Source organism: Podarcis liolepis, assembly GCF_965112155.1.
Source record: "Podarcis liolepis genome assembly, chromosome: 9".
Taxonomy (NCBI): Eukaryota; Metazoa; Chordata; class Lepidosauria; order Squamata; family Lacertidae; genus Podarcis; species Podarcis liolepis.
This window is the reverse complement of record NC_139564.1, coordinates 47,565,011-47,586,764: the sequence shown is the minus strand read 5'-3', so window position 1 is coordinate 47,586,764 and position 21,754 is coordinate 47,565,011. Positions and strand designations below refer to the sequence as shown.

Here is a 21,754-nt window from a genome sequence, read left to right as displayed (position 1 = left end):
CAACAGGGAAAGGAAAACTACAAAGATAGGTAATCTCTGTGAAATTTTCTTGCATTGGTTCTTATTGTCTAGGTTTAGCTAAAGATTTATCACTTAAAGCTGTAGAAATAACACTGAGTGTGATACTTATCAGGGCAGACAAGGGTCATATGACGTTTGTTTCAACAGCTGTGGATAATGCCCTTAGGAACAAATTCTAGCCCATGTTGGCATAAACTTTGTGGTCTCTAGCGGCAAGAAATAAGACACAGGACAACATTATTTATTACAACAATAATCTCTTGCTATTATATGGTTACATGGCGTCTTGAAAGCTATTAAAAGAAATATATGAATCAATGTGAGAATATCTCCAGGAGGAGGGAAATCATTATGGAAATATACTGAATAACTAATTTTAAATCCCCCACTTTTCAAAGCCAGTTTCTAGATATTCACAAATCTTTTAATATCTAAACTTCACCCAGTCCGGTGCAATCGTGAAATGATAAATAGCTCCCTCTGCTTGTTCATCAACATGGGCATGTGATGATTGGAAGGTACATGCTGGTGCCATTAGTTCTGGAGAGTCTGAATCTTTTAAAGTTCTCCCCCCACCTCTGAATTGATATTATTTTGCCCCAAATCTAGTTTTCTGCAAACCTAAGCATGAAGATTTCATCAGTCCGTGAATTAACTACCTTCACCCAGAGGGAGTACTTAATCTGACTATCAGCACAGTTACTGACAGTTGGGTGGTATATAGATGGATGAGATTCAGGGGATAGATTTTAAAGAGGTCTGTTCAATATTGTATTGATTTTGTGGCCAGCTTTGAATGTGAAAGGGAAGAAAATGAATGGTTAGAACAGCAGCAGCTACTCTTTTAACCTCACCACCCCAACTTTCCCTTTGTTTTAATTAATTCCTCCCATTTTGTCTTTCTCAAATTTTTCACAGTCACTTTCGTATATGTTACCAATGATGTATTTTGAATAATAGCCCCAAATATTCTGCATATTTGGAAATAAAGACCCAGGCGTCGAATGTAAATTATGTTGTGCACCTCATTGGTGATGGTGGTGGAGATCGTGTAGCCCTTCAGATGTTTATTGGGCTCTCTCTCTTCATCCCAGACTACTGTTCATACTGGCTGGGGGTTGGGGGACTTAACCCAGAAAGCAAGATGTTTTCTTTGCAGAAAGACAGGGTTACATAAAGATAAGGAACAACAGGGAAGAGAGCACCATTGTCAGCTTATGATAGTTTCCGAAAAGCTGCTTGAAGCAGTTCTTGTGCATGGGGAAACATTGACCCACCAGATGTTGTGGAGCCACATCTCGCATCATCCCTGGGTGTTGGCCATGCTTGTTCAGCAACATCTGCATTCAGTCGCCCTGATCCCATGAAGGAGATCTGCATCTTGTATGCATGCATTATTAGGATGGCAAACTGTGGACATAAATGCACCTCTGAATAAGGACCCCATCTATCAGTACCACACTGTTTTGTACGGAATGTGCAGTTTGAGGTGCTTTCAAATATGCATGCAAACAGATGCATGCTAACAGCTTATTTATTCGTCTTGGGTTGGGGCATTGTGAGGGGCTTTTGTTGGAAAGATATTGTTGCTGTTGATACTAATTTTTTGTATCTTTATTTTGGATTTATGTGGAAATTGTTCAATTTGGTTGTGTGCTTTTTGAAATTTCATTTATTATTTATAACTGCTTTTAGGTTTGTAGTTATGTATTTTTTTATACATTGTAAACCACCTTGAGCATAGTTTTAACTTTGGAAAGGTGGGATACAAATAAAAGGCTTGGCCGACTGATATTTCTCTTTATATTGGCCCGGGTTTTCACTTTCTAGCCAGATGCTGCCAAGGCCCTTGTTTGCTTTATGCTCTAGATCAAGGGTGGGGACCCTCTGGATTGTGAGCTGAATCCACCTTACCAGCCCTCCCCATCTGACCCACCTCTCCTCTCATCAACAGATGAAAAATCTGTGGAATGTGTGGCCTTTGCAACACCCATATTGAGCATTGGCCCCAACCCATTTGGATTTGGTTTTACCAACCATTGGCATACAGCTTCCATCATGTTACAAGAGAATGTAGTGTTTGGTCTGGTTCCTAAACTCTGCTAGCTGCTGTTATGTCCTAGTAGTTGGCGGACAAGATCCCAGCTTTTCCTTGCCTGCTGACACCATACCAAAAGGGACCAAGTGGTTGGAGCTACTTCCCTATGATGAAAAAGCTGCAACATCTGGGGCTTTTTACTCTAGATAAATAGCAAATGGGGCATGATAGAACTGTATAAAATTACTCATGGTGTGGAGAAGGTGGGTGGAGAAACTTTTTCTCTGTCTGTCCTTGCAAGAACTTGTAATCCAATGAAGCTGAATGTTGGAGGATGTAAAATAGAAGGGGGGGGGAAGCATTTCTTCACACAGCACATACAGTGGTACCTCGGGTTACATATGGTTCAGGTTACATACACTTCAGGTTACACACTCCGCTAACCTAGAAATAGTGCTTCAGGTTAAGAACTTTGCTTCAGGATAAGAACAGAAATCGGGCTCCGGCAGCGCGGCAGCAGCAGGAGGCCCCATTAGCTAAAGTGGTGCTTTAGGTTAAGTACAGTTTCAGGTTAAGTACGGACCTCTGGAATGAATTAAGTACTTAACTTGAGGTACCACTGTACTATAGATTTTGTTCCCCCAAGATGCAGTGATGGCTTCTAACTTGGATGGTTTAAAAAGAAGATTGATAAAGTTATCAATGGCTGCCAGTCACAATGGCTATGTTCTGACACCCCTGTTTTGAGGCAGTATGCCTCTGAATACCCATTGCTGAATATTGCTGGTGCAGAGAGTGCTGTTACACTCAGGTTCTGCTTGTGGGCTTGCCATAGGCCATGAGGTGGGGTGAAGTGCCTGCCTCAGGTGGTAAAAGTGCAAGAGGCCATGCTTGGGCCACCCCACCACTTCTACCGCTGGCAGTGAAGGGGAGGCATTCTACTGCACAGTGGTGTCCACTCATCTCCCACCCCGAGGTGGAGAAGCCAAGTGGCAATGTTAAGAGAAATGGCCCAGCTCTCGCAGGGTTCATCAAAAACCCGGGAGTTCTGGTAGCAGAAGTGGGTGTGGAAGTGGAGGGTGGGGCATCATGGTGGTGGGAGCAGGAGGTCGCCCCTGGCAACAGGCATTTGGTTGGACACTGTAAACACAGGATCCTGGACATTTGGCCTGCTCTCCCTGTGCTCTTAGCTTCTTGAAGAGCCAAGAGCGTTCTGTTTATCTTAGAACATATGATGAGTCCATGGCCATCCAATATGAGTTTAGGCACCAGGTGGGTACAGCCATATTTACCTTGCTGTCTGCCTGTTGGGAATCACCAGGAACATGGGAGAAGGAGATCTTGCCCATGGGGCACACAAGGGGCAAGGACTGATAATGCATATAAAGGGCTAAACTCCTTGAAACGACTAGTCTGCATCCTGAGGATGCAATAATTGAAAGGGACCCAATGGTGCTCTGGACTCTTCTACCTCTTCTACAGGACTAGCCCTGAGGGTATCTAAACGTGCCTGGCAAACTTGTCTCCAGTAGGTTCATCATTCCTCCTCCTAGCCAAATTTCAAAAGCCTCTTTGTCACCTGGAAATGCTCTGCTGGATGGCTACTAGATGGTGCAACAGAAGCAAAGAGTAGTTCTGATTCACTGGAGTCACTGCCATGTCATAGGTGCAGTAATCTGCTTTCACCTATGTTCAGTTGGATTTACCTTGAGATTTATGTAGCTTGTGCTCTAGCCATATTGATTCATCACCTGCAGCTTTCTAGAGTACCAGGAAGCCATGCAAGTTCTACAGCCTCAGACTTGACAGCAATCATGTTCAAGAGGCCTTTCTCTTAGAATTGTATGTTAAGCATACTTTTGTTATGTATCCATATGTACATGCATATAATACTGATATATATTTATGTAAACCTTTGGTAAGTGATATGTATTAACTAGAGTTGTGCCATTATTCTTTTGCCTAGAACACTTTTGAGTGTGCTTTCAAGTGGCACTTTTCTCTTTCTTACTAACGATCTGCTGCTTTGCTTAAAAAAAAAAAAGGGGGGGGGAATCTTGTTTCTTTTTTACTATGTGAACCCACCCAGCCAGGGATTCCATTACAAAATCCACATTCAGATCTACATTCTGATGCCCTTCCAAGAAGCATCAGGGTGATGCTTCCTTTTTGCCTAGCATAGCAAAACAGGGAGTGTCAGCTCAGTTGCTAAGGCAATGGAGATGAATCCTCTCTTCTCTGTGAAAACTTTAATACTCCTTTGAGTGCTTCCTGGGGAAATAACACCTGCAAAGAGGGGATGCTTTTCAGGGGATGCTGAAATGTTTTAATACTTGGTGCATCTTGACTTCACTAGGAACAAAGGAGGTCTTTTATCTTGCATTTTCACAATTGGTTGGCTAAATTGTGTGGGGAGGGTTCACCTTACATTGACCTCTAGAAGAGGATTTTGTAGCTATGTTGGCTTATCTGGAATGGCCCACTCCATGTCCCTAAACTAGTCACACAGGTGTTGTTACCACAAATCCTTCTTGGATTGTAGATACCAAATTTGATTTATTTAATACCATGCCTTTTGAATGCAGGCTTGTATTGCTTTCTACATTTATTTAGTGTGTCTAAGAAAGCTTTATTATAAATCTGAGCAAACGTAGGCTTTTAACATTATTAGTTTATCCAAGGATTAAGGGAAGTTCTATATTTGGGCTGCAGTGTTTCAGATGAAATTTAATGTAAACTGCTGGTGGCTAGGAAGAAGGGAAGATGTTACTATTTTAAAATCTAAAATGCTACAGTTTATCATGGAATTGGTATTATACTGAAGTCAACAGTTTAGATAGCCCAAGTTGCAAGGAAATGCTACTTTTAACCAGCTGTTTTCTGTGGTTGTACGTCTCCACGTGTACTAGGAGATTTTGCCATTCGAAAACTGTTCTGATATCCATTTGGTTTTGCAGATTAAGACGATCTTCTAATCACATTGTACTAAGAGATTTCTAATTTGAGTTTATAAAGGGAACAGAGCTTGGATACCTCCCAAAATGTACTATGGTAATTCTTGGCCTCTTTTCACATTCAGTGCCTCCAAACTTATGAATGATGTTGCTATTAGGTTATTGTAAACCATTTTGCTTCATTCAAAGATACTAAGGAACAAACACTTTTTAAAAAATGTGTTACAGTTTCCTATGAATTATATTGATAAACTGCTCTTTTGTATTCTCTGATAATGTGGTCACTTTGAATTACAGCTTTTAGATCTCCGTCTTTCTAAACTTTAGATGAAGAAGTTTTGTACATTCCCATGCTGCATTTAGTTGCCCAGTTTGCTGGCCTGGTAAATCATAGACAATGCTTTTCTGCAAATGCACTAATAGGGGGAGAAACATCATAATGACAAGTCAATGTCTGTTCCTGGATTACCCACTCATGGCTTGTTTGAGTGAAACAAAGCATGAACCTCGGTTTGGATGTATCATTTAGATCGGTTTCATGACTTATTTATTTCACGCACTAGCCCAAAGTGGGTGCAGTTGGCATATGCAAGGCGAGCGTTGGCTTACCATGATGTGCAGATCTGATCAGTGTGATTTTTCCTTAACTCAGTTCATCTGAGGCTCCATTTCATTCACAGATCTTAAAACCTTTTTGGTTTTCGTTTTAGTGGAATGCTTTGTAAGGTTAAATCTCCTAATAATGAACAGTTGTCATTTTCATCAAATTTGGATATCTAGCTTTATTATGTACAATTTCAGCTGAAGTGCGAAGTGATAGGCCAGGATACAGACCTCAATAATATGCACACCCCTCCTTTTCGAGTGAATTAATTTACATTCTGAGAGAATAGAGCCAGTACTGCATTTCCGTGCATCTTTCATTTGTCATTAGCAGACCAGTTCACAGACAGAGATAAACTGTCCTTTCAGCAGTACCAGAATGTATAAAATAACTGGTGGTAAATTGCTATGAATACAGCTTGATTTTTACAACTTCTCTACAACTAAGGATTTGTAATCACAATCAGCTAATGCTGACTTTCAAAATTGTTTAACATTTATGGACTGTGTTGGTTTGTAAATCTTCTTAGCCCTCCTGGGAGCAGCTCAGGCAGAAGCCTTTTGTGCAGTGATCTTTATACCCTGTTGCCTTTAGCTTCCTCTTTTGTGCTCATTTTAAAATGTTTTCTTGTCCCCTGGTGAAAAGATGGGATGAATTCCATTTGGATGGATGAGCCAACAAGGAAGGGTAAGGCCAATAAAGAATTATATTCACAGTGCAACTGATGTGGTTTCTAGACTCAGACCCAAAGAGGAGAGAAATCTGTGCTGCCCCTGAACCTTTTGGGAGACAAAACACAAGAGACTTTGCAGTCTGTAGTGGACAGTTTAATAGGGTGGATCCTTATTGCCTCCAGTAGAGCAGAAAATGAGTGCAGCATATAAATGTATTGAACAGTTTCCCTCTGTGATTTCTTGCACATAATTTGGAAATGATTCTGCATTTATTCTGGGAATACCAGTGCTTTAATTAGAAATATAAAATTTCTACTGTTTACTACAGCAAAGGTACATCTTAGGGAAACCCAGATCTTAGTTTGGTTTTCTGAACCCAAAGGCCAGTCTAAACACACTGGCTCTGGATTGACTGGATTAACTCCTCAGATGTTGAATGCTTTTCTCTGTGAAGTTCACACTGCTTAGCTCATCGCTGGTCTTCAAGAAGCAGGCAAGCTGCCCCTTTTCTAGTGAGAGTAGCTTACTTTGTGCAGCAAAGGAATTAAGATTGCTGGAAGAAATAGCAACAACCTCAGATATGCAGATGACGCAACTTTGGTGGCAGAAAGTGAGGAGGAATTAAAGAACCTCTTAATGAGGGTGAAAGAGGAAAGTACAAAATATGGTCTGAAGCTCAACATCAAAAAAGGAAGATCATGGCCACTGGTCCCATCACCTCCTGGCAAATAAAAAGGGAAGAAATGGAGGCAGTGAGAGGTTTTACTTTCTTGGGCTCCATGATCACTGCACATGGTGACAGCAGTCACAAAATTAAAAGGTGCCTGCTTCTTGGGAGCAAAGCAATGACAAACCTAGACAGCATCTTAAAAAGCAGAGACATCACCTTGCCAACAAAGGTCTGTATAGTCAAAGCCATGGTTTTCCCAGTAGTGATGTATGGAAGTGAGAGCTGGACCATAAAGAAGGCTGATCGCCAAAGAATTGATGCTTTTGAATTTTGGTGCTGGAGGAGACTCTTGAGAGTCCCATGGACTGCAAGAAGATCAAACCTATCCATTCTTAAGGAAATCAGCCCTGAGTGCTCACTGGAAGGACAGATCGTGAAGCTGAGGCTCCAATATTTTGGCCACCTCATGAGAAGAGAAACTCCCTGGAAAAGACCCTGATGTTGGGAAAGATGGAGGGCACAAGGAGAAGGGGGCAACAGGACGAGATGGTTGGACAGTGTTCTCGAAGCTACTAACATGAGTTTGACTAAACTGGGGGAGGCAGTGGAAGACAGGAGTGCATGGCATGCTCTGGTCCATGGGGTCATGAAGAGTTGGACACGACTAAACGGCTAAACCACAACAAAATTCAGCAATGGAGAAGTAACAGAGTCTTAATCTGTTACTTTTTTAAAAAGCTGTATGTGGCATCGGCTTTTTTCTTTGAACTGTTTTTTTAGATTTTGTGTTGTTTTATTATTTGAAAACACCTTGTGGGTATAGTAGAGCAAAACAGTTGAGTAGAGGAAGGAGAATGCAAGTCATTTCACATGAGAAGTCAGTTGACTGTGGAGCTTTAGTAAACAGCAGCAATTTTGGACATTGTATTATGGTGACCATGGAGAGAGGAGATGGGCAGTTCCACTAGGCTTAATAAGTGATAACTTTTTTTGTCGTTCAAACAATCCAACAACCCTTGCAGGAACTCCTGGAAATGAGCTTTGGCTCTTTTTGTTCCTTGGTATGCCAAAATGAAAATAATGCCATCAGATTTAAACGGGAGCATAGATGTATATATGTCTTTGAAGGTTTACTTATGGTGAAGTAATAAAAAGTAAAAAGAAAAAGTATCTGAAGAAGTGTGCATGCACACAAAAGCTCATACCAATAACTAACTTAGTTGGTCTCTAAGGTGCTACTGGAAGGAATTTTTTATTTTACTTTATTTTATTTTTAATAAAAAGTAATGAAAGGATCATGAACTCCCCCTTCATGACAAAGAAGGGAAAACTAGTTTGACTTGTTACACGAACTTTAGTCAGAATGTTAGTATGTACAAACAGAATTAGCACATGATAGCAAGTTCTTTCCACTCTGATTGCAGATTACTGTGTCAGTGTGTCAATTCCGTGACACTGTTTCATCAAGCCTGCTAACATGGCTGATTGCTCTGCACACTATCTGGCTGGGATCAGTGCTTGGATAAAGATGAAATGGTTGCAGCTCCGTTCAGAAAAGAATTAGGCTATATTGGAAAGTTCAGTGAACTAAATAATTGAACACTGAATGGGCCAAGTTTTTCAGCATCTCCATCCCCCTCTTGTCTCTAAATAGGAGCCTGCCTAACTTTTGTTACTGTTATCAGTTTAGCCAAAGCACTGAGATTTTCTTAGGTGATGCATTTCAGATTGAGGTTAAACACCCACTACCCGAAGGATGTTGCCTTTTATTTACAGCTATGCAGCAGTCTAATACTTAGATAGGAGTCAACTCCTGGGGGCTGAGGTTCCTTCGCCACCCCTAAAATATTTGAAGGGGCTGCCCTCCCCAGTTGACGGGTGTTGTCATTCAAATGGTGTATGTGTGTGCCATGTCATGTGATTGATTATGTGGGGCAGGGCTTACCTGGGCCCCCAATATTTTATTCAGGTTGGCACCCCAGGTCTAATATATGTGGAGTTAATAGTTTCCAGATGTCTTGTCTCACCTGATGCATAATGTAATTGATACATAGACTCCCAACACATATGGTTGGGAAACCCCCTCCCCGTCCTTTCATACTTCATAAATATGAAAGACTTGGTAGGAAACTTGAATTATACCAAGTTCTTTTGTAGCACTACAGTTTCCATACTTCCAGTTCAGCATTCTTCTTTTATCTAGTGCTGGGCGGTTTCCAGAGCTGGGCAGCCTCTTCAGATCATGCGCACTGCTGTAATACACTTGAAATGTGGTTGTGTAATTTCAGACCTTGGCCGGATTGACAGGTGGTGTAAAGTTGGTAGTTCCAAAAGTCTTTGAAATTGCCCTTGCAAACCTTAGGCTGCTCAGAGTAGCATTTGAACTGGAAAGAGAAATCATTTGATTTGTTGTAAGTTGCAGCACCGACAGTAAACATGACAGACAGGTTAACATCTCTCCAAACCACATTCTCACACACCGGCTATTGCTTCTTCTTTTTGGTCTTTTTAGTGGTTCACCAGCAACACTGTCATTTTCTGTAAGTCCACATGAAAATATGCAGATGAAAAACTATCTGCTGCTCTTGCCTCCCACTCCTCATCAATTTACACTGCATACGACTGTTTACTTTAAAAAAAAACATAAAGCACTTCACATTGAGTTTAATTAATAATTAACATAATAATGGTTAATAAACACAGTTATTAAAGGCAGTGATAGTCCAAGACCACATGAAGTAGGATAGTGGGGTAGAAAAGCTGGGGCGGGGAATCCCACCTGGCAACCAATGCGCCCCTTTGGTTTCAGATAGTACATGGGTAGATGAGTCTCAAAAGCCCAGGTCACAAATTTTCACAGCTCTCTAGTGGCTATGGTGGATCATTTACCAGGAATAATGTATTTAGCAATAACTCTGGAAGTGTATCCTTGATTCCAACCAAACTAAGCCTCCTTCATAGGGCTTTTTAGACTCACCTAGCCATGTACCCATGTATAAGGGACATGGGTGGCGCTGTGCTCTAAACCACAGAGCCTAGGGCTTGCCGATCAGAAGGTCGGCAGTTCTTATCCCCGCGATGGGGTGAGCTCCCGTTGCTCAGTCCCTGCTCCTGCCAGCCTAGCAGTTTGAAAGCACCTCAAAGTGCAAGTAGATAAATAGGTACCGCTCTGACAGTAAACGGCATTTCTGTGCACTGCTCTGGTTTGTCAGAAGCAGCTTAGTCATGCTGGCCACATGACCCGGAAGCTGTACACCGGCTCCCTCGGCCAATAAAGCGAGATGAGCGCCGCAACCCCAGAGTCGGCCACAACTGGACCTTATGGTCAGGGGTCCCTTTACCTTTAACCATGTACTATCTGAAATCAAAGGGGCACATTGATTGCAAGATGTGAAATATATTGGCACTATTTTCAGCTCTCTGACTCCACTCGGACTTCAACTTAGGTCTCCTAGCTCAGTGCCCAACTCTTTATCAGTTGAGCAATGCCAGAACCTGTATTGGGACCTTTTTACCATGCACATCAAGATTGCTAGCTGGACTGTGTAGCTCGCTTGCTCAAATATTTGGTGAAATGAGCAAGCAGATTCTTTATTTAAACCTTAAAAGAAGGTTTAAAAGAAATATCAAAGGTAAAAAATGCTTACACACTCATGTGGATTTTCGAACGATTAGTGAAGAATTAAAAAGTTCAATCCTATAAGTGGGTTATGAGAGTGAGTCATCTTCATGGTTCATTTAATGACTATTACCCAGGGAAAACTGATACGTATGTAGCTGCATATCTGTTTCTCTTGAGTAATAGCCACTAATGAACCATAGTGCGTGTTGGTTTACTCTTGAGCCTGTTATGCCTACGAAAAGCAGGTGTACGGTTGTATGCTCATAGGTTCCATGGTTTCTTCACTGCCAAAGCAGAAGTAAAGCAGAAGAGAATTTCAGAATCATCCCACATATCTTTTGAAGTACCGTATTTTTCGCTCTATAACACGCACCAGACCATAACACGCACGTAGTTTTTAGAGGAGGAAAACAAGAAAAAAATATTCTAAACAAAACAGTGGATGTATGATTTTTGTGGTTCATGCTGTGGCCACAGACATGTGATCTGACGGTGAGTTTGGCGTAGCCCAATGCAAAAATCCTGAGGATCCATGTGGATCCATGCTAAAGTCCCCTAAAGTCGCAGGGGCGCTGGGGGAGTGAACAGGAAGCAGCAGGAGGAGAACGATCCCCCCCCTCTCTCACACACACAGACACCAATCCTAAAGTCGCAGGAGAGGCAGGGGCACTGGGAGTGGGAAGCAAGAGAAGGAGAACGATCCCCCCCCTCTCTCACACACACAGACACCAATCCTAAAGTCGCAGGAGAGGCAGGGGCACTGGGAGTGGGAAGCAAGAGAAGGAGAACGACCCCCCCTCTCTCACACACACAGACAGCAATCCTAAAGTCGCAGGAGAGGCAGGGGCACTGGGAGTGGGAAGCAAGAGAAGGAGAACGACCCCCCCCTCTCTCACACACACAGACACCAATCCTAAAGTCGCAGGAGAGGCAGGGGCACTGGGAGTGGGAAGCAAGAGAAGGAGAACGACCCCCCCCTCTCTCACACACACAGACAGCAATCCTAAAGTCGCAGGAGAGGCAGGGGCACTGGGAGTGGGAAGCAAGAGAAGGAGAACGATCCCCCCCCTCTCTCACACACACAGACACCAATCCTAAAGTCGCAGGAGAGGCAGGGGCACTGGGAGTGGGAAGCAAGAGAAGGAGAACGATCCCCCCCCTCTCTCTCACACACAGACACCAATCCTAAAGTCGCAGGAGAGGCAGGGGCACTGGGAGTGGGAAGCAAGAGAAGGAGAACGACCCCCCCCTCTCTCACACACACAGACACCAATCCTAAAGTCGCAGGAGAGGCAGGGGCACTGGGAGTGGGAAGCAAGAGAAGGAGAACGACCCCCCCCTCTCTCACACACACAGACACCAATCCTAAAGTCGCAGGAGAGGCAGGGGCACTGGGAGTGGGAAGCAAGAGAAGGAGAACGATCCCCCCCCTCTCTCACACACACAGACACCAATCCTAAAGTCGCAGGAGAGGCAGGGGCACTGGGAGTGGGAAGCAAGAGAAGGAGAACGATCCCCCCCCTCTCTCACACACACAGACACCAATCCTAAAGTCGCAGGAGAGGCAGGGGCACTGGGAGTGGGAAGCAAGAGAAGGAGAACGACCCCCCCCCCTCTCTCACACACACAGACACCAATCCTAAAGTCGCAGGAGAGGCAGGGGCACTGGGAGTGGGAAGCAAGAGAAGGAGAACGACCCCCCCCTCTCTCTCACACACAGACACCAATCCTAAAGTCGCAGGAGAGGCAGGGGCACTGGGAGTGGGAAGCAAGAGAAGGAGAACGATCCCCCCCCCTCTCTCACACACACAGACACCAATCCTAAAGTCGCAGGAGAGGCAGGGGCACTGGGAGTGGGAAGCAAGAGAAGGAGAACGATCCCCCCCCTCTCTCACACAAACAGACACCAATCCTAAAGTCGCAGGAGAGGCAGGGGCACTGGGAGTGGGAAGCAAGAGAAGGAGAACGACCCCCCCCTCTCTCACACACACAGACACCAATCCTAAAGTCGCAGGAGAGGCAGGGGCACTGGGAGTGGGAAGCAAGAGAAGGAGAACGACCCCCCCCCTCTCTCACACACACAGACACCAATCCTAAAGTCGCAGGAGAGGCAGGGGCACTGGGAGTGGGAAGCAAGAGAAGGAGAACGATCCCCCCCTCTCTCACACACACAGACACCAATCCTAAAGTCGCAGGAGAGGCAGGGGCACTGGGAGTGGGAAGCAAGAGAAGGAGAACAATCCCCCCCCCTCTCTCTCACACACAGACACCAATCCTAAAGTCGCAGGAGAGGCAGGGGCACTGGGAGTGGGAAGCAAGAGAAGGAGAACGACCCCCCCCCTCTCACACACACAGACACCAATCCTAAAGTCGCAGGAGAGGCAGGGGCACTGGGAGTGGGAAGCAAGAGAAGGAGAACGATCCCCCCCCTCTCTCTCTCTCTCTCACACACACACACAGTATCAATCCTAAAGTCGCAGGAGAGGCAGGGGCACTGGGAGTGGGAAGCAAGAGAAGGAGAACGACCCCCCCCTCTCTCTCTCACACACACACACAGTATCAATCCTAAAGTCGCAGGAGAGCGCAGGGGCGCTGGGAGAGTGAACAGGAAGGAGGAGGAGGAGAACGATAGCTCAAGCACACACACACACACACACACAGCCCCTACAGTGGCTGATCCAAAATCGGACAGCAAAAAACTGCAGGCAGGGACATAGAGCACGGGGTTGTTTTAAAGCAACCAACCCCGATCCAACCCCGATCTGCTTCTCTCCCTCCTCCCGGCTAGGCTGGCTGAAAAGCTTTGCTGCTACTTAGCAGCTCACTGGAGAAGAGAGAGGGACATAGAGCACGGGTTTTTTTTTATGCAACCAACCCCGATCCAACCCCGATCTGCTTCTCTCCCTCCTCCCGGCTAGGCTGGCTGAAAAGCTTTGCTGCTACTTAGCAGCTCACTGGAGAAGAGAGAGGGACATAGAGCACGGGTTTTTTTTTATGCAACCAACCCCGATCCAACCCCGATCTGCTTCTCTCCCTCCTCCCCGGCTCGGCTCGCTGACAGGAGCCGCTTACACCCGCTTTGCAGTTTCAAAGAGAGCCACGGACTGCTCACAACTGCAGCGGATTCCCCTGCCATCTACAGGCATTCGCTCCATAACACGCACAGACATTTCCCCTTACTTTCCAGGAGGAAAAAACTGCGTGTTATAGAGCGAAAAATACGGTATTTTATACAGCTAATCGGGACGCGGGTGGCGCTGTGGTCTAAACCACTGAGCCTAGGGCTTGCCAATCAGAAGGTCGGCAGTTCAAATCTCTTCGACGGGGTGAGTTCCTGTTGCTCGGTCCCACCTCCTGCCAACCTAGCAGTTCAAAAGCATGTCAAAGTGCAAGTAGATAAATAGGTACCGCTCCGGTGGGAAGGTAAATGGCGTTTCTGTGCGCTGCTCTGGTTTTGCCAGAAGCGGCTTAGTCATACTGGGCACATGACCCGGAAAAATTGTCTGCGGACAAACGTCGGCTCCCTTGGCCAGTAAAGCGAGATGAGTGCCGCAACCCCAGAGTTGTCTGTGACTGGACTTAACTGTCAGGGGTCCTTTACCTTTACCTTTTTATACAGCTAACGATTGTACAGGCAGCCCCCCATTTACACCTGTTCAGTATGCATGACCGCGCATATATGCATCACACTGAACCTGGAAGTGACCCAGAAACATCACAAAGACACCACTGAAATGTCACTGAAAGGGTACAGTGGGGCTGGAGTGGGGTGGAACGGGGGCAGAATTGGGTGTTCACAGGCTTTTCCAATGGGTTTCAAATGGGGGGGGGGCTGCCTGTATCCTGGGTTAGTGGTGTCCATGGCTGGTGTTAAGACTAAGTAAACTAGATGGCCTACTTACCCTAAATTAGGGGACCAGGAGTCCAAACTTTGGAGTATTACGTGCAGAATACAGGTTCTAGATGGCTCAATAGCTCATAGCTACTGTTCAGGAGATTCAGACAGAATAGGAATGGAACATGTAAAGACCATTCCTTTACTTCACAGAGTAGTTTGTCTGTGTGCTTTCTGTTTGCAGGGCTTTTTATTTGCAACAGATTCCAGCTCATGCAGAATACATTTAGAAACTCATCGGATGATTGGTTCTGTTTGGTTTCCACATGATATGTGAAGTCACAGGATGCCACCCAACTAAGTCATACTCAGTGTAGACCCATTGCAAGCAATGGACAAGTTACTGATGGTCATTTATTTCAGTGAGTTCACTTTGAGCATAAGTCACTTTATTGACTTGGGTTGAAATTCTAAAGGTGTTAGCAAAAGGGTGAACCCCATTCAATACAATGGAACTTACTTCGGAGTAAACATTAATAGGACAACATGGTTAGGAAACATTTTTTACATGATAAGCAAGGCAGAGACATTCATGCCACATGTTTCCCTCGCTGTGGCCCCATGGTGGTGCATGATTGTGCCTTTTTGGGTGGCTTCTTCAGCTATTTATAGTGCAAAGGGTTCTGCTGCATCATGAATAATCGTTGGTTCTGCCATTCTGCAGGTTAACAGTGATTTGGAGGCAGATGGCTATGCTTGTACATTGGTTTGTAAAAAGCTAAAATCAGTTACTTGTTCAGTATTGAATTTAATGTTGATATTGTGGTGGGCATCCACATAATTTATTTATTTATTTCTGGAGGATGGGAGGAATGTTAAACACTGAAATGGTAAGCTGGTTAGTTTATCACCACACAAAAGGCAGAATTAGTACATGCACATGTTGCTTCTTAACTCAGGTTCTAAAAAACTAGAAACTTACTTTAAAAATAGAAAAGAAAAGCTATGGATATGAACCCATTGTTCATCCAAGGGGGGGGGGGAGTACTGCCCCCTCCTCCTGTGGACACCCATGGCTTATATTCGCTAAAGCACCTAGATAGGTGGATGCTTCTTGCTGTACTACTATGGCAGTCCACTGAAGCTATAATCAATTTTCCCTAGGACAGAGTACATAAGGCAATAGAGTAAGATGCTGCCTGTTCTCTGTGTCAGATTTAATACCTTATGTATATTTGTTAAATGTTCTTCATAACGAAACATTATTGCTCTCAGATGATAGAATTGGAGAAACAGAAACAGGAAGGTTTCATAAAATACGGATTTAGAGTTTTTTCCTTTGACACCCATGCAGAGTGTTGGAACTCCAAATTTATTCTGTGCCACCCAATGATGTAAGGCACAGGAATGCAATTTCACCTCTAGACTGCAGTATTCAATCAAGCTGGTATTCAAAATCAGATTGCAGATCTCCCCAAACAAGCAGGTGTCTTCATGATGTACTTAACCTCTGCATTCCCTAACCAGTCCACAACACAACAGATTTGTTTCCCCCTTTCAGCATCCTTTTTTTGTTGTTGTTGCATGGGGTGGTGTAACATACAGCTAATATTATGCCTCCGTGTATTGGATAAGAGATTTGAAGGATTTAAATATTTTTAATGTATTTATGTGTTAGCTTTGCATTGAAATAATCCACAAGTACCATTTCAATTCCAAAAACTGTATTCGTCTTTTCACATTTTGGTCCTTTTTTATCCAGCTGGTAAATTTGTAATATATTCAGAGAGCAGATTTGGTGAAAACTGAAATGTTAGATTTCATAGATACCTTTGTGTTCTCTTGTATACGTGTGTGTATGTGCACTCACACATACAGCTGCAAGGTTCCTATCACTGTTTCTGAACTGAATTGTGATTATGTGTTTAGAAATCCTTTTAAGCCAAATACATGGTGGTGTATGTGAAGGAGAAGTAAGTATCGCAGTATTGCAGCATCCACAGCTACAGGCATCTGGGCTTTCCCACTTTGGTAGCAAATAGGGGGAATTATAGGTTCGTGGTCTGCTTCATGTTAGGAAGACACCCCTCCATCTGTTCGCAGTGCAGCCTGTTTCCAATTTAAAGCACAGATTTCAATGCAAACATCAATTTCTCTCCCCCCCTGTTTTATATGCAAAGTGAGCCTTACGAATCACAGTGACACTGCTACTGGGACCCCAACCAAAATCCCCCACCCCCCCAAAAATTCACAGGCTTTTCATTTGAATACCTGCTTACAGTGGTATACAATGGACAGCTTTGAGAAGAAAAATTGATAATCTTCACGGGAGAGTAATTTGAATGAAATTACACTTGACAGCCTGTCTCCAAGCAAGGAAGGAGAGTGAGGGGAGCCTTAGCTAAGCTCCGAAGACCTGCATAAGCCAGTGCTGTTGGAGCTTCCCGGGAAAAATAAATCTACAGTTTTCCCTATATTTGAGGGAGGCTTTTGATTAAACCTGTGCAGCAGTATCTAGTGAAGAAAGGTAGCCATGGAAGAAAATATGGAAGAGGGACAGACACAAAAAGGTATTGTGATAAACTAGTTGCTTGGGTGTTTATGTGTGTGAGAGTGGGATGTTGTCTTTCTGTTCTCTCTATCTCTGCATGGTAATTAAAATTCTTGTGTAGATGGTTGGAAAGATCCCCCCCTTCCATTTTTAAAAGCCATTTTTGTTGTTGTGACAAGATAGGTGGTAAAGATTTTTTCCAAATATTTCACAGATATTTCACGCGCAAGGAATGCACAGTGCAGCCCTATATGTAAAATACTAACACTGCCAGCATTTAATGTTAACTGCTTCCCAGACCAGTCTTTGTTAACCTTCATTTATTTCGTGTTTTCACGGTTGTCTAGCTGGGTCAAGGGAGCCCAGTGTGAACTATGAGAGAGCCACTCACACACATTTGCAGCTAGTTGTATTTAGAAATCTAACAAAGTGACCATTATTTACACCTTTGAATGGGTTTCCAGTCTGAACAAAGACTCTGCGTATATTTTGTAAATTTTGGATAGTGCTGCCTATATTTCCCTCCCTTTTCTTTTGCTATCTGTTGGAAGACCTCTGTTTTGTGATGTATAGTGAGAAAAATGGTTGTAAATGTGAAAGATTGCAGGTTGACGTTTCTTTTATTTCTGATTATGTATAGTGCATCTTCTTTTGTTTCTGAATAAAACAGAGCTGTGTATTTGTCTTATTTTATGTATAATCTCTTGTGCACATTGCATGTTGTTGCAGACTTCAGTATGTGCCACCTTTCTAAATGGACACACTATTCTTATTGCCAGGTGATAGTTCTGCATTTTCCCACTGTTTAGATCCTCTTTCCCCCACCATCTCATCCTTAGTCCTGTGCTGTTACATCAGTGTTTTTTATGTTGCTCTGAGCATCCTGGAATTACTTAGGCACATCAGAGGATACTTGTTATAACCAGTGGAATAATAATGCAAACACATCTAATCCCACTGTACTTTACAGGCATAACAGATCTTAAAATAGTTTTTCCATAGCTGAAGATGGTTCTGGCAGCTGATTACAATGGTTTTTTGTTTTGTTTTGTTTTTTGTTTACGAATTCCATGCAAGCAAATAATACCTCAGTTGTTTCCATGTTCCAGTTCTCTGGTCTGTGTTCCATCTGCCTTGCTACATGTAGATGTCATGCTTTTCTCATTAGAACTGACCCACTTAGACTGTGTACAGCCTTCCAGTGTTTACTAACTCTCCAGACAGTTAATTGCAATGGACGTGTGTGCAAAGATGCTTATTTCTATCAGTAATATCTCGTATGGATTCATATGTTTTTCTAAATCACAGTATGCTTTTGAAAGCTACTACAGATGCTAAATGTAGATGCATACGTGGTTGCTTACTCTTTAAGCTTAAGCAATGTAATCATCTGCATATGAAGTACGTTAATGAAAAATCAGAAGCTCAGCATGAAAAAACGTATTAACATTTGTGTGTGCATGCGTGGGCACAATAAATGCCATTTTCTGAGGCAATTGTTTTGTGGTCATTGCTTGCATATGAAGTCCTCCTATGGAAAGTATTTTTCACGTAACCAACTAGCATATGGTTATTGTTCTTGAGAGAGAAAAAATCAGCGAAAAAGGTTCCACCTAAACTTATGGAAAGCCTAGGCAAGCAGTAGAAACCAGAACTGGGAACATCTCCATAAAACATAACAACACCTGAAGATGTTTATAATTAACAAGATATGTATCGGTTAATGGATTCTTTTAACAGGTTGGCATAGACAAGGCTGTGTCTTTATTCCAATGACAGCCATTTGAAATAGCCAGTGGGCACTCAAAACGCTGTAATTAATAGTGTGATTGTCACATCTAACATGTTTTCCATGCACAATATGCCATGTGTGAGAGAAGCCTTTTCTCTCAAGCGGAGCTCAGCTGTGATCACAAACACTGACAGGTTACATTTCATTTCATTCTATCTGGAAGGCAGAATAAGATGGTCATTACTCTGGCTGTTGTTTGGGGAGCAAGGCAGGGGAACTCTTTGTCCAGTCCTTATAATTTTTTGCTTGACCAGCAGTCAGAATCCCGAGGAAGGAGATTAAAATTGTGGTCTGAATTGGGAAGATGTTTATATGGCAGTCAAATACAGGCTATGTTCCTCTGGTCTCTACATATCATTTAAGGGCTATTCCTTTGCCTTGAAAGAGGCAATAGCATTGTGCCCTTGCTCAATAGCTGTTTTTGTACAGCAGTATGTGCATGTTCGTTTCTACATTCCTGATCTTGCATGATATACCTCTTGTGGTTTGACTAGTGAGTTATATGTTGCTTTTCCTAAGAAAGTGCTCCATGATGTTAATTGTGATGGAATCACACAAGTGTCTTTTATATATATATATATATAAATGCTGCCATATTGACTGGAATTGTTTGTTTCTTCACTGTCCCTCTTCCTCTTTCCCGAAAATCGATTGAAGCATACATTGTGTCACTGCCTACAAAGTCCTCCATTCTTCACACCAGCTGAATGCTTTGAGCCTCTTCTTCACAGCATAGCATAGCATAGCACACAGCACTGCAAGTTGCTAGCAGCCATGATGAAAATGCATAGTTTCATGCTGATGTATTTTGCAGATACAATGCGAATAGTTGCAGTAGATAGCATTTTATTTATTCAACAATCATTTTATTGGTACATCACCACCCATACAAAAGTACTGTAGAAGATTTGGAATTTAGTGAGATAGACAGTGCTATTTCTAAATTCAGTTTGGGGCCATTGCTTGCATATGTAGCCCTCCTATTGAAAATACTGTTTGTAACTAATGGCAGAAATGTAACAATCTACTCCACGGTAGTGGCTAAGAGACTCCAAATCCCCAGTTCAGGTCTTGCCTATGCTATGACGTCACTCGGATCCAGTGCCCTCAAAACTGGGAGATAATAAAACTTACCTTATGGAAGGAGTAGCCAGTATGCTGCCCTCAAAATTGTTGTTGGACACCAGCTGTTATCAGTCCTAGCCAGCATGGCTAGTGGATGGTTGATGGGAGTTGTAGTCTCACAACATCTGGAGGACACAACTGTTGTTTAATGCCTGCTTTCCAGGGTTGTTGTAACAAATGCAACTAGATAATACATGTGAAATGCTTTCAACACTTGGAGATGCTACATAAATAATATTTTTTTAAATTATTATTATTCTATTAGTGTTCTGCTAGAATTCGATGTTAGTTGCTGTGACTTTTTGAACTTCAAGTGGAGCAAGTAGCACTGGATTAAGCCAATAACACAGGGCTTTAAATTAGAAACTCTTGTTTGAATCCTGGCTTATTTTGTACTTGAAAAATGGAAATAGTTCAAATCTGATTTGCAGGATGCTATTCATTGAACATTCATTCAACAAATTCTAGCACAGTGTGTATGAATGCCAAAAAGAAAGATTGTTGTGTAAGTGCTAACTCTGGCAGCATTTACAGTTGGCCTCTATTTCCCACTTCTATGAAATTCTTGATTATCTAAGTTTGCAGACCTTTCTGTCAAGCCCTGTGTCCATGAAGCCATACATGAATAATGTTATAATCTAGCTGATTGATTATCCAGCTGTTTTGGATCTTCTCCAAGCCATCTGAATAAACATTGGTCTCTTCAGTACTCAAATTAGGGAAAAACACTTTTCTTTCTGGGCCGCATTTCTCCCTCTTTCTCTTAAGCCACAGCAGAGAAGAAGCCACTAGGTAGAATTCTGGCTGCAGCTCCCAGTTCACTTGCAAGCTCATTAAGAATATTGGCTCAAGCATGAATGAAATTTTGGAGGGGACATTGATGGAGTGAGGATGAAGTGAGATAAATATTTTTTGCCATTATTCATACTAGGGTTCAGATTGTATCAAGTGGAACACATTTTCCAAGACATTTTCAAACTAAATGGTACATCAAATGCATGGCTGCATCTGGTAATCTTCATTTATTTATTTAACTTATCTATATTGCAGCTACAGAAGCTTCTGATCCATTTTCAGAACTCCCAACACAGGGGAGGGAAGCTACTATGGGTGAAAATAGCAGCTTCCCTTCCAGGACAATCAATCAGCTTTAGGTGGTGTCAATTTTCATCAGGAAGATAGCAAGGGCAAAAGGGTTAACATGACACCCTGCCTTCAACACTGCAGTCCCAGTCGGAATCCTCTTGCATGCAACTGCTGTGTTTGCTTTGGAAGATTTAAACATAATGCAAATGTGGTCATGCATTTATTGCATTGTCTACTTTGGATCTCAGGTGGGTGCCAAAGGGCTGCTCATTCTTTTGCTGCCAACAGGTGTATGTTTACATATGAAATGGGTTGGAGGGTGTTTTTCCTCAAAGCCCTCCTCTTTTTAGGAGTGGTGAAGGAGGGGAGGAACCAGAGGGCTAAATGGGGATCTAGTGCTACAGGATCCTTTCCAAAGCACAGGGCAGCCAGTATGCTTCTTATTGTCCAGAGGGTCCAGGGAATCAAGAATATCCAGAGTACACAGTCAGCTCTACTATTAGGCAGAGAGAGACATCAGCCTTAGGCAGCTGTTGCTAGGGGAAGGCGGTGCCAGTAAGGTGCTAGACACCAAAGTTGTGTATGCTACACAGCCTGCCATGAACACTTTAAGTCAGCTTGCTGTCCTCAGATGTGGTGGAGGATGCTATCCTGCAATCAGTGTTGAAGCAAGATGCAGCTGTCAGTCTGGTTAGTGTCTGTATGTAGGATGTGTGTGTATGTGAGAGGGGTGTTATCTTATCTGTTGTTTCAAGCAGCAAAATATCTTGAGCCACCCCGTC

The 21,754-nt window shown here is 43.2% G+C and overlaps 1 protein-coding gene across 3 annotated transcripts in view; it reads left to right on the top strand.

The window, feature by feature from the left end:
- GPM6A (glycoprotein M6A) overlaps window positions 1-21,754 on the top strand; it is a 175,468-nt gene that overhangs the window by 49,315 nt on the left and 104,399 nt on the right. The window contains exon 1 of one of the 3 annotated variants that reach the window (XM_083520344.1): window positions 16,495-16,988. The exons of 1 other annotated variant lie outside the window; for it this stretch is intronic. In XM_083520344.1, coding sequence (XP_083376470.1) covers window positions 16,952-16,988 — 37 coding nt within the window. In that variant the 5' untranslated portion in view covers window positions 16,495-16,951. Of the gene's footprint in view, window positions 1-16,494; window positions 16,989-21,754 lie in introns of those variants that run through there. One more of the 3 variants, XM_083520345.1, reaches the window with a different exon arrangement.